The 12,851-nt window shown below is 43.7% G+C and overlaps 1 protein-coding gene across 4 annotated transcripts in view; it reads left to right on the plus strand.

The window, feature by feature from the left end:
- LOC122806376 (glutathione S-transferase Mu 5-like) overlaps nt 1-12,851 on the plus strand; it is a 175,666-nt gene that overhangs the window by 148,003 nt on the left and 14,812 nt on the right. For all 4 annotated transcript variants that reach the window (XM_044076728.1, XM_044076730.1, XM_044076726.1 and 1 more), the window contains one exon: nt 7,993-8,103. In XM_044076728.1, the coding sequence (XP_043932663.1) occupies nt 7,993-8,103 (111 nt within the window). The remainder of the gene's footprint in view (nt 1-7,992; nt 8,104-12,851) is intronic.

A 12,851-nucleotide genomic window follows, 5' to 3' on the forward strand; every position in this document is an offset into this window, starting at 1 on the left:
CAGCCACCTCCACAGCCTTTCTAAGGGGGGGTGGCTACAAAGGACATTCTAGAAGCTGCTACATGGAGCTCCGTGCATACATTTTCCAAACATTACAACCTGCCTTTATATTCCAGATCCTGAGCAGGCTTTGCTTCTGCAGTCCTGCAGGGCATTTTAGCTACACCATCCTTATCTTAGATCCTACCACCCCCAGCTTGGCTATGGTATTCAACCCATATGTCAGGACTGCAGTTGCATTCTTGAAGGACATAGTACAGTTTTGTACCTACCATAAATGTAGATGTCCGATAGATATGCAACTGCAGTCAGGTTTTCCCTCCCTCCTACCCCTCTGTTATCCTTTTTTTTGGGTCCACTCCCCCTTTTTCAAATTAGCTGGGGATTTCTGTTATGGTGTATCTGTTTATTACTGTTGTGCATGTGTGGAATTTTTCTCCAGTCTCTAAATTTAGCCTTCCTTGGAGGGCACCTGGCATCTGGGGCAAGAAACACTGGAGAGGATGGCGTCGGCTGATGCTTTTGTACCCCAGCCGCTCTGACGTCGGGGAAGAGGCGACATCAGCCGACGCCGGACCCAGACTTTGGAATCCGGCCGACCGAAGGGCTGCCTGAGGCAGGACAACCCATATGTCAGGACTGCAGTTGCATATCTATCGGACATCTACATTTATGGTAGGTACAAAACTGTACTTTACTGTTTCATTGCCTCCAAGTCTTTCCTCTCACCTCCATTTCATATATAGTTAGATTTCAGATGCCACTGCTGCTATATCTCAAGATCTGTAGCATTTTCAAATGCTTTAAGCTTGCTGCCCTTCACCCAGTGTTACTATCTTCATATCTGTGGAGGGGTGTAGTCTTGTGTAATGTTTGTCGTGTTTCACTGTTGCAGTCATTACACTTGGGTTATCCTGCTGGCAGGCGACCCGTAGTCGGCCCAAGTTCCAAAGTCTTGGTCCGGCGTTAGTTGTTGTCGCCTCTTCCCTGACGTCAGTGTGCCAGGGGTATAAAAGCTGCAGCCAACGCCATTTTCTTCAGTCTTTCTTGCTGCGCGGTGCCCGAAGCATAAGCAGTTCGCAAGTGCCAGTCGGCCGACTCCTGAGATTTTCAAAATTGAATTTCAGAACCGAAGTCTTCAATAAAGCTAAGTACCCCGTTGGGGAAACTTTTTCTTGCTCCAGACCGATGTCAGTAAAAGTTAATTGTATTTCTTGTGGGAAGCAAATACCTCATAAGGACTTCCACTCTTACTGCATTCCTTGCCTAGGCCCTGACCACGACGTCACTAGTTGTCGGTTTTGTGCTAGATTTAATAAATGCACTATTAAACGTTGGTTTGATTTTGCTTTACACTATTTTGGGCGAAGATTTAATTACATAATGCTGACGGAACAACCGACGACCGGAATGTATAAAAAAACCGCAAAGACAAAGAAAAAGACAGGCATCCGAGTTCCAAAACAGACAACGAAGCCTCTTCTAGGCCAGTCGCTGGTTCTCAGTGTGGCCCCTGACACCCGCTACCTCATGAACCACATGCCGCAACCGACAGCCATGTGGAGACACCGAGGCCTGTGGAAACTCAAGGTATTGGGCCTACAGAAAATATACCCTCACTAGTCCGGAGCTGCTGAGCAGGCACCGGCTTCTAAGGGTGTTTTCAGACCTTCACAGCTTACAATTAAAGCTTTTACAGCAGCAAAGGCACAAAGACAAAGAAACAAGTGCACCATTTTCCAGAACAATCATCCATGCCTAAGAAACAGATGCTTAAAATGGCTGAAGACCTTATTGCTTTAATCAGGGGCTCCCATCCCCCTCCTGACAAAAGGCCTAGGCACGACGCTGATTATGATTCCTCTGATCAGGTTTCCATTTCTTCTGATTCTTCCTCTGACCAGGGCTATTCTCTCCCTCCCTATGAGGACTCTGATGCTGAAGAGTCCATTCCTTCAGCCTCACCGCTTGAGAATTACTCTTTTGGGGAAACCTTGCACACCATGAGGGAACATTTCCATTGGGAGAGCCAGGATTACTCCAAATCCAAGAAAAGGCTCAGATATTTCCTGCTATTGCCTCGCACAGGCCCTTGGCTGTCCCCCCTGTACTTGATATTTTTTCTGAATCCAGTCTGTCTCCAGATTCTTTACCCCCTGCACCAGTAAAGCCTGAAAGATACTACAGGGTCCCTAACTCTCATAAATTCCTTTACAAAAACCCTGCTGCGGACCCAGAAACTATTTCTTACAGTTCAAAAGGGGTTAAAGCTTCCACTGCCAAAAATCCTGTGCCCTCAGATAGTGATTCCAGAGCTCTGGACAGATTGGGGGAAGCACTTCTGCTACATTAGCTGTAAGAGCTTTAAGCTGTCCGTTTCACATGCTTAAATATCAGCAGTATCTCATGTCATTGTTAAAGCAGAAAATGGTTACAAATACAGAAGGTCCTGACTGTAAAGAAATGCAGGATTTATTGCATGCAATTAGAACAAGTGGGAAAGCATACTCTGCAATGTGGTTTTGATTCATTAGAGGCTTCTTTTAGAGCCGCAGTTACAAGCTTGGTTATTCGAAGACATGCTTGGTTAAAAGAACAAAGTTTATCATTATTGGATGCTCCACTGCAGCATGACACTTTGTTTGGTGTTAAGGCAGAAGAGGTTTTAAAGAAAATGAAGGATAAAGCAAAGTCAATGCAAACTGTGAAAGATTTCTTACAGGTACAGCCACCTAGATTTAGCAGAAACTGACCTTCAAAAAATTGGTCCTTTCCAGTGTCAGGCCACAAAGAGGCAGATCTGAGCCCCAAGGCTCCTACAGACCTAACCAATGGGGTTCTTCAGCCTCCAAAGGGGGAGAAGACAAATCACAACCTTATAGGAAACTGTCACAATGACTTCCCTCTGCAAATGCCAAGCACTTGCCAGTTGACAGAACCCCTAGGGGGAAAGCTAGCACATGATCACCCAAGACCAATGGGTGTTGAATATAGTTTCTCAAGGGTACAGGTTCCACTTCCACACGCTTCCAAAACCAAAAGGTATGCCAAACCTGCCTCAAAGCAAATGGGCGAAGGCACAAAGACAAATTGCAGCTCTTATGGATATGGGAGCTTTTCAAAATGTTCCACAAGAAGAACGGGACCAAGGATTTTACTCAACTTTTCCTAGTACCCAGAAAGGGCAAAGCATGGAGACCAATACTGGACCTGTCAATCCTAAATGCTTTCCTGGATGTTCCAAAATTTAAAATGTTAACACTACAACAACTCTTGCCCATGCTGGGCAAAGAGGCTTGGCTAGTTACTTTGGATCTCAAGGAGGCATACCTGCACGTCCCAATCAGACAATCATGCAGAAAATACCTCAGATTTATTGCAGGCTCAATGCATTACCAAGTCTCTGCACTGCCCTTTGGCTTCTCTACTGCGCCCAGGGTCTTCACAAAATGCCTGGCACCAGTAATTGCGTTTTGCAGACAAAAAGGAATTCAAATATATCCCTACTTGGACGACTGCCTTATTCAAGCAGAGAGCAAGGACATTCTTCTAAAACACCTGGAGTTTGTAAAAAGATTACTAATTTGCCTAGGGTACACAGTAAACGAAAAGGAATCAAAACTAGTGCCCTCTCAAGAGATAATATTCCTGGGTGCAAGCTTGAATACAACTACTCAGATGGCTTATCTCACACCAGACAAAGGCAACTGACTCAGTACTTTCAAATGATGGCAACAAAGACCCAGCTCCCTGCAAGAAAAATTCTGCAGGCCCTGGGATTCATGGCATCTTGCATTCTACTAATTCCATATGCCAAACTGCATATGAGGAAACTGCAATGCTATCTGAAAAGTGTTTGGACTCAGCATTGTCACAGCCTAGAGGCGATCATAACCTTAATTCCCTGCCTCCTGCCTACAAAAGGAGTTTCGATGGTGGTCACAGGCCTGTCACCACAACAAGGGACAGCTTTTCACCTTACCTACAGCCAGGCAGATAACAACGGATGCATCGGATTATGCCTGGGGAGCACACATGGCAGGAAAATGTATTCAGGGCACGTGGCCCAAGGAACAACTGCATCTTCACATCAATCAAAAAGCAATGCTAGCTGTACAAAATGCCCTGACAGCCTTCAAGGACCTAATACATCCAGGACAATTATTAATAAAGATGGACAATACCACAGTTATGTGGTACATAAACAAGCAAGGGGGCACACATTCCTAACCCCTATGCAGATAAGCCATGACTTTGTGGAACACAGCACTGACTTACCAGGTAAATCTGCAAGCTCAGTTCCTGCCAGGAACAAAAAAATACACTGCCAGACGAACTAAGCAGAAATCTAATGGATCCTCACGAATGGAAGCTAAATCCACAAGTGTTCAACATAACAAGGGAATGGGGACACCCAGACATAGATTTATTTGCCTCCCCTCACAATTACCAATTAAAGAAATTTTGCGCAAGGACTTGTCACTCTCAAGCATGGAAAGTGGATGCTCTATCTTTCAACTGGAAAAATCTGACAGTCTATGCCTTCCCTCCGATGCCTCTTCTCACCAAGGTGCTTCTAAAAGTCAGAAAAGAGAGGCCAAACATGATCTTGATTGCACCAGACTGGCCACGCCAGCACTGGTACCCAATCCTAAAGATTTTGTCCCAAGGCCCGCCTTGGCCTCTTCCTCAAATCCCTCATCTTCTGACACAGCAAAACAATCAGATTCTGCACAGTCAACTCAGAACCTTAAACATGGCAGCATGGCAGATAATGTAGCCAATCAGACTGCACCTCTTTCTAAAGCAGTTGTGGATGTACTTTTGGAAGCCAGGAGAACCAGCACTAGGAAATCTTATGCGGAAAAATGGAAGAGATTCTGTGCTTGGAAGCAGGCACAAGGACTCGACCCACTGCTCCCTAATATGCCTCAGATTTTACAATACCTGACTGAGATGTTGGGCAAAGGCCCATCTTTTTTTTCTATTAAAATCCATGTCTCTGCCATTTCAGCTCACTACGATATGGATTTTTCACATCCTCTACTACGACAGTACCTCAGAGGGGCAAAGAATATAAGACCCCCTAGGAGAGCACCAGTACCTACTTGGGACCTCAGTTTTGTTTTAGAAAAACTAACACTGCCTCCATTTGAACCAGCCAGCACAGCTGATCTAAAATTCTTGTCATGGAAAACTGCTCTGCTCCTAGCAATAACATCAGCAAGAAGAGTTTCAGAGTTACAGGCATTGATGGCAGTGGAAACTTTCCTCATTTTTCAACAGGACAGGGTTTCTCTAAGGACGAACCCAACATTCATGCCAAAAGTGGTCTCCAATGTGGCTTTAAACCAAACTATTCATTTACCTACTTTCTACCCAAATCCACAGAACAAAAGGGAAAAACTTCTGCACTCTTTGGATATTCACAGGCAGCTACGTTTTTACTTGGACAAAACAAAAGCTTTCAGAAAAACTTGTAGCATATGCTGCAGGATCACAAGGAAAACCTATTACAAAGCAGACTATCTCCAAATGGATAGGACACTGCATCCGCTTCTGTTATGCACAACATGGCAAAAATGTGGCTAAGGGCATTAGGCCTTATTCTACCAGAGCCGCAGCCACTTCAGCAGCTTTCCTCAGAGAGTACCAACCAAAGACATTTTAGAAGCTGCAACCTGGAGTTCAGTGCACACTTTCACCAAGCACTACTACCTACCTCTTACTCCAAATCCAGAGCAGGTGTTGCCACTGCAGTTCTGCAGGGCTTGTTAGCCTCACCAAATCCAATCTAGACCCAGCCACCCTGCCTAAGCTTTGGGATTCTACCCAAGTGTAATGACTGCAACAGTGAAACACGATGAACATAGTACAGTTGTGTACCTACCATAAATGTAGATGTTGAGTGTATTCACTGTTGCAGTCCTGATTACCCACCCACCATCCCCCTCTTTGCTGGGATTATTCTGTACTTCTCCACTCTATACAACCTATGTGGTGTATTTGCTTTTAGAAGAAGGAAATATTTTTATTGATATATGCATGGTTGTTTGGCATATTTTTATCTTTACAGCCTTCATATCTGGGAGCACCTGACATCTGGGGCAAGACAAACTGAAGAAAATGACGTCGGTTGCAGCTTTTATACCCCTGGTGCACTGACATCAGGGAAGAGGCGACAGCAACTGACGCCGGACCAAGACTTTGGAACTCGGGCCGACTACGGGTTGCCTGCCAGCGGGATAACCAAAGTGTAATGACTGCAACAGTGAATACTCTAACATCTACATTTATGGTAGGTATACAACTGTACTTCCCTTGTATGTGAGATACCATAACATTTAATTGTTGGGTTACAGAACTAATGCTTAGGGCAGACCAGTACTTGCTATTTTCTTTGAAAGTACCCCTTCCTGTTCCTTTTTTATTGTGGTCTGCAGTTGCGTCTTTCTGTCTAGTTATTTCACACCTCTGCTAGTCTGAGATGGAATTACAGATGATCAGGTTTACCTTCTTGGTTATCCAATCAGTAAACTGTGAAGTTCATGCTCTCTAAGGTATACAGGAGCAAGTATCGAAATGGGTGGACACCCCCCCCCCCTGTTTTGGTGTACAGGATTGTGCAACAACAAAGGATGGCTTATGGGTGTATATTTTGATGGTTTCTGCAAATTTGGTACTGCCCCCCCCCCCCAAAGTGAGTTAACAGATTTAATAAGAAATCCAGACTTTAGTGGAAGCAGCAGCTATAGTAAAATAGTGCTCATGGCTTAGTATTTGAGAAAATGCACCTTTGCTGTATTGTGTTAACTGATAGCCAGGCATTTCATGTACAAGCCCTGTCCTGTGTGGTGGCTGATCTGAGCACCTTCGCTATGGAAGTGGGTCCTATCATGCCTTTCCCAAAGGCATGTATGCTACCAGACATGCTTCTGAAGTCAGTGGCTTGACAGTATCCCCATTGATGGCATCAGTCAGTTGGCATACTGGTGATCAGATGACTGTAGACACCCCCAGGATGGGCAAGCTAGAGTTTGCTTCATACTCATGTCCCAGTTAAGACTCTGGAGTGGCTGTTGTAGTTAGGGCTTTATACTTATTGAGCAGAGTTATTTCATAGTCCATTTTTAACTTCTGACTTTGTGGGACTTGCACAATTCCTACATTTTTGTAACTCGCTATGAAGTACTCTTTTCTAATTTTACTACATTTCTATAAACTGAGCATGTGTATTGCATTTACCCTTATCCGTGGTGTGTTGCTTATAACTGAGAGGAATCGTGGAAGAATGTGTTAAGTTTGGCTCACCCAAAGCTAAATTTGCACAGCTCCCAAGGGTAAGAAAATGTACAGTTTTCAAACTTTGTTGCATGCACTTAGGGCAAATGTCTGGCATTGTGGTGACTAAGCTTAAAAGTATTAGGTGTTGAGTAGTAGTAATAGTTCAATCCACAGTTTTTGTTTAATTTCCCTCTTGTAGCCATCTTTGGGAAGAATTAAGGGGAGAAGCTATCTTGTTGGCATCAGTTTGACATTCTCAGTTTGAGGTCCCCACAACTGTGAAAGAGATCAAATAGGAACATAACATATGCATGTTATAGCTGTAGGTGATTTACATGTTTGACTCTCAGAATGGTGTTTTTTCCTCCCTGCATGGCTAGAATTTGTAAAGTACTGCAATATTAGTTTGTAACATTTAACTGAAAAAAATGGTCTGGATGCACCGGAAAGCAATGAATAATTTATTCCACAGATAATTACAAGCACTTTCACCCGGCCGTAGTGCTGGGCTTTTTCAAGTCTTGAAAAAGCCCAGCACTACGGCCGGGTGAAAGGGCTTGTATTTATCTGTGGAATAAATTATTCATTGCTTTCCGGTGCATCCAGACCTTTTTTTCAGTTATTAGTTGTCAGTTTTATGGTCTGTGTTCTCCACGTTTTGCTTGTTTATTCAGTTTGTAACATTTGCCTTTTCACTGTCCTTTACAGATCACCTTTGTTGATTTTATGATGTACGAAATTTTGGACCAACATCGTATGTTTGAGCCAAAGTGCCTTGATAACTACAAAAATCTCAAGGATTTTTTAGACCACTTTGAGGTAAGAAAGGGAAGTTTTTGTTTTTAAGCTACAAAATCTTTATTGTACATAAGCAAGTATAATTGCCCTGCTTTCTAGTATATTTGCCATATTTTAGTTTCACTGCAAGTGATTAATTTCTTAGAGGCTGTCAGGCTGCTAATCTTTCACTGTTTTTGGGAAGCTGAATGTGTCCTTTTTAAGAATACCCATATTGTGCTGCACATGTCTGAATTGGATGACACACTTGCCAAGTGACAGTTAACCAGTTGGCCACAATATATCAACAGATTTCTTACCCATTGGTCGGGTGAACCATGCCTGCCATTTTTCTTGCCTTATCATTGCATCTTACTTGTGCCAAGAGAATTTGTGGGACTTTAGGGTTGCTTGCCCAACCTGAGGAGGATCCAGGACACACAGGCTCAGAGTAGAATTTTTATTTAAATAGCTTTCATTTTCATTAATCATTTGTGATGGGTGATAAGTCCAGAGGTGAAGGAATAGTTAAGAAGATGAAAAGGTGAGAGATGCAGTAGTTCCATGAAAATGGCTACTTTAGCCCCCCCCATGCTAGGAAGATAGCGATTTGGCCATTGGAAAACCGCAGTCCATCATACTCATGTTAGAACTTTCCTGAGTTAATGGGAGCACTAAATTCTTTGCTGTTGAAGGTGGATAAACACAGCATGCAACAAGACCAATCTGAATGACTTCAAGGAACATATTTTATGCACCTGTGGAGGGCAGGCTTCAATAAGCCACTTTTTTTTTTTTTTTTTTTTTCTCCTGAGGAGCTGTTAATATTTAGCATGCCCAATGGCTGGAAGGGGCATAACTACTTTAAAACGTGGAATAGTAATGCCTTTTTGAACATCCAGTTGCATTGAGTGCTTTTAATAAGTCTGTTCACTTGCACACTACAGACGGATAGCTAGGTCAATCACCACTAAGTTTCTTTGGTAATGAGCACTTCCAAAAGCCTTCATGGTCTGGCCCTCACTTAATATTTGAAACCTTTACCACCTGTACTTTTGAAGATTGTAAACAGAAAGGTGTTGCAGCTGTTTTAACCAATAAAGTTGGAAGTTCTTGTACCACATTGGGAGCAAAGATGACCTAGGTGGCTCTCCATGACAAACTGCAAATTCTAAATCTGAACACACAAGAAATTGCCTGCTGCACAAAGCACGGCAGCGGTTTTAGTTTTGAATTATCAGTTTTTCCTAACCACACAAGTACACTGAAGACACAACAGCTGTAAACAGACATAGTTGCCAGATTCTAATGACCCAAATTTGTAACTATATTCTTAGGAACCGAGCAGTCTTTGTACAGAGTTTGAGCTCTCTACTTGTAGTGTGTGTGACTATCTTTAGCAGACCTCTTGCAAAGTAACTTGAGTTTGTAGCATACAGGGATAGAACCCTAAATAGCAGCCTGAGCTTGTATGGTGTATTAAGTACCTGCAAGAGAGTGGAAGACAGAAGGGAGTAGCTATTACTGGCTTGGTCATCCTGGGGAGAAGGAGGTGGCTGTGGCCCTCTGTGGGTGACACATGATGGAAGTTAGTCTGAGCTGCTGAGAAAGCCAAAGGGAATTCACCTTGCAGAGGCATGCTTCCCTCTTAAGAACAGCACATAGCAAGGCTCAAATGACTGTGCAAGGAGGGTGGTTGCTGCACCAGTGGAGAAGGGTAGGTCTTCATAAGACCAACAAGCTGACCTACTGTGCCACTTAACACTCCATAGTGGATGAGCTGATTATAATTCTGGGCAGGAGGATGTGATTCTAGGTCTCTCACCTAGAACAGGGAAGCTCTGCTCCCTTTTTGTTATAGAATGAATGGGCCAAATGGATGTAACTGTGGGAGCCACCAGACATGGTCCTAGGGAATTAAACAAAACTTTGTATTAACTAGAAGCATTAGTTGAGTGGAGTGATGTAATTTGGGATGTTCAGATGAGCAAAAGATTTCAATGGCTTACCACACAAGGCAAACAAAATTTGTTTCCTTTCCCTTTTCCTGCATTTGCACCTGCTCGATTTTCAAGTGGGTATTGCAGCTGTCAGGTTGTTAGAATGTAAGTGGCCTAGCCCTTTAAGATGAAGTACAGATCAGTGTGGTCTGTGGGCTCTTTCATTTTCCGTCCATTTAGTTACTGAGTCAGAATCAGTGAAGGGCTGGTAATGGTGGGTACTTGCTGATCCTTCCTGTTTTGCTGAGTAGCACCTCCTGTCTCAGTGTATATGCTTGCCTTTGGTCAAACTTTGGTCAATATCCATCTGCTGTGCTTCTAAGGGTACTCTTGACTGCTTGGGACTGTGTGTATAAATTGTAATTGTCGCATCTTTGCATTATATATAACAAGATCCTAACACTGAAATAGAATGTGTTTTTTTTTTTTTATTATTGAAGGGGTAATTCTGACCCAAAGGTTTGCAAGAATGATTGACTAGTTATTAGGCAGTGTATTTTGCCACATTTCTTGAATCACTTAGACTTTTTCTAGGCCTGAGAATTTTTAACTAGTATTTGCACTGTTGTAAATAGTTTCCATTTTGTCTGTGCTAAAGAAAACTGGACGTGGGAAGTGAAGAATAAATTTCTTTTCTTCTGATATCCAAGACATATTTTTTTGTAGGCAGTCAGTAGTTAAACACACAAGTTTATAAGTGTATACTAAGCTAACCACCACCAGGGCTTTTATAAGCCTAGCCACTTAAACCAAACCACTTGTATCCCGTGATAATGTGCATCTTAATTTGGAGGGGGTATGTTTACTGTTGGCCTTTGTCTAGGATACTTGGGGGGGGGGGGGGGGTGACAACCAGGAATGAATTTGCGATTTCCCATCCAATGATCAAGGTTATGTTTGAATAAGGTTAGAGGTGAACTCTGCTCCATATGGATGGGGAGCCTATTCCAAAGCATGAGGATCCTTAAAGTTGCATAGCTGTCCCGCCAGCATGTTTTGTTTATGTAGCAAGCCAAGTTCATATCCCTGGATTTAGTATTTCTGGAGCTGCTCGTTTTGGGAATGTGCAAAAGCTCCATTACGGCTGGATCAAAGGATGCTTTGTATGGCAAGAACAGATTCAGTCGCCCTGTAGTAGAGTGTAGAGAGAGGCCATTAAAGCCCATCTGTATAGGACAATCTGTTAATATCCTGGATATTCTTGGTGAGGAACAACTGTGGACATTCCAACTGTTGTATATGCCTAGTTTGGTACATGCTGAAGGGGGCATTACTCATAACATCTGATGTTATCCTAGTCACCATTCATCATTTATGTGTCTAAGATCTGACATTGGATATGAGTTGATACACTTAGACAACAGCTTAGCTCAAGCTCTTCCCCTCCCATAACACTCTGCTGCCCTTTAACCTCTCGGATCTTGTTTGCATAACTGCAGACGCAGATTGCTCAGCTCCTCCAGATTTTGCTAACAAGTAGGTTTTTTCTTTTGGAGTTTTTTCTTATTCTTCCTTATTATCTTGTGTTAACCTTGTAGACTCCTTTGTGTCCTTTTCCCCTCCTGTTGGTTTGTTTGGCTTTTGGCACCCTTTTCGGTTTGGGACAGCTAGTGTAGTTTTTTTTCTTTCAGTTTTTGTTTTCTTGGTTTATTGGTAGTTACTCGGGTTTTTCAGTGTGCTTGTGTGCAGGCCGGACCTTAGTGTTTAGAACCCTTGCTTGGTGGTCTGACTTCTCCATTTTTTTTTACTCCTGTCTTTGTGATTTTTCCTCGCTACGTCAAGAGAAATCTTTAGTGTGGGGCTCTTTGTGCGGTTGGAAGATGCCTCTGACTCGCATGAGGAGTGCCTCTACTGTCTCGGCGCTGGCCACCTGGAGGTTGAATGCGACATTTGTGCTGCATTTAACAGCCAGAATAAGTTGCTTCTAAAAGGCATGGTTCAGCAGGGTCCCTTGGTCAGAGTCTTTGACCAAGTTGGGCCCCTCTGGCTATAAAAGAATGGCTTCCTCTTTGGGGGAGGTTTTCAGTAAGAAAGCTAGGCTGTCAGATCCCTGGATCCTACTACAGTCTTAGCTGTGTCAAATCCTAGGGTCTCTGATCCTAAGACCTCTAGAAAGTACACACCCGGATCCAAGGCCTCTGGTCCCAGGTCTTCGGATCTGAGGGTTTGAGTGGACTTCCCAGATCCAAGTCCCCTGGATTCAGGTCAGAGCCAGTACAGACCTGTCACAAATCCGACCCCTTTGGATCCAAAAGATTCAAGAACTCATTCCTTGGATCCATATGTTTCCTTGGATCATATACAGTCAGATCAGACACCCATGTCAGATCCTATAGTTGTTGAGGGTCTTTCACCGGATCCTTCGGAAGGAATAGTTGGTCTTCCCACTGCTTAGGACCCATTCCCCGGATCATTGGTGAAGACTTTTGGGGTCCCGACACGGATCTCCAGCTAGGTTCTCTATTTCCTCCCAATCCTCCAGGAGCATCCTCCCTTCCAACATGAACAGGATGAGGCAGTCCTTTTTGAAATTTCAGATAGAGTTGGGGCTTTTGGCTTCCATCAGGGATTGGACTTAGGGGAGAAAGTGTGAGTATGGGGGTGGTGGGGGGTTGCCAGGACTCCTTACCCCGTCAGAATCTATGGCCAGTTCTGCCCCCCCCCCCCCCATTCAGACCAGATTGTTGGGACGAAGTCTGTGGGGTCTGGTTCGGGTCCAGGTTTTTCAGACTTACCCCACAGCGCTTTGGCTCTTGATAGTTCCAGTCTGGCTTTCTCCGGAGCATTGGA

Source organism: Protopterus annectens, chromosome 7.part0 (assembly GCF_019279795.1).
Source record: "Protopterus annectens isolate FY-2018-M chromosome 7.part0, PAN1.0, whole genome shotgun sequence".
Taxonomy (NCBI): Eukaryota; Metazoa; Chordata; order Ceratodontiformes; family Protopteridae; genus Protopterus; species Protopterus annectens.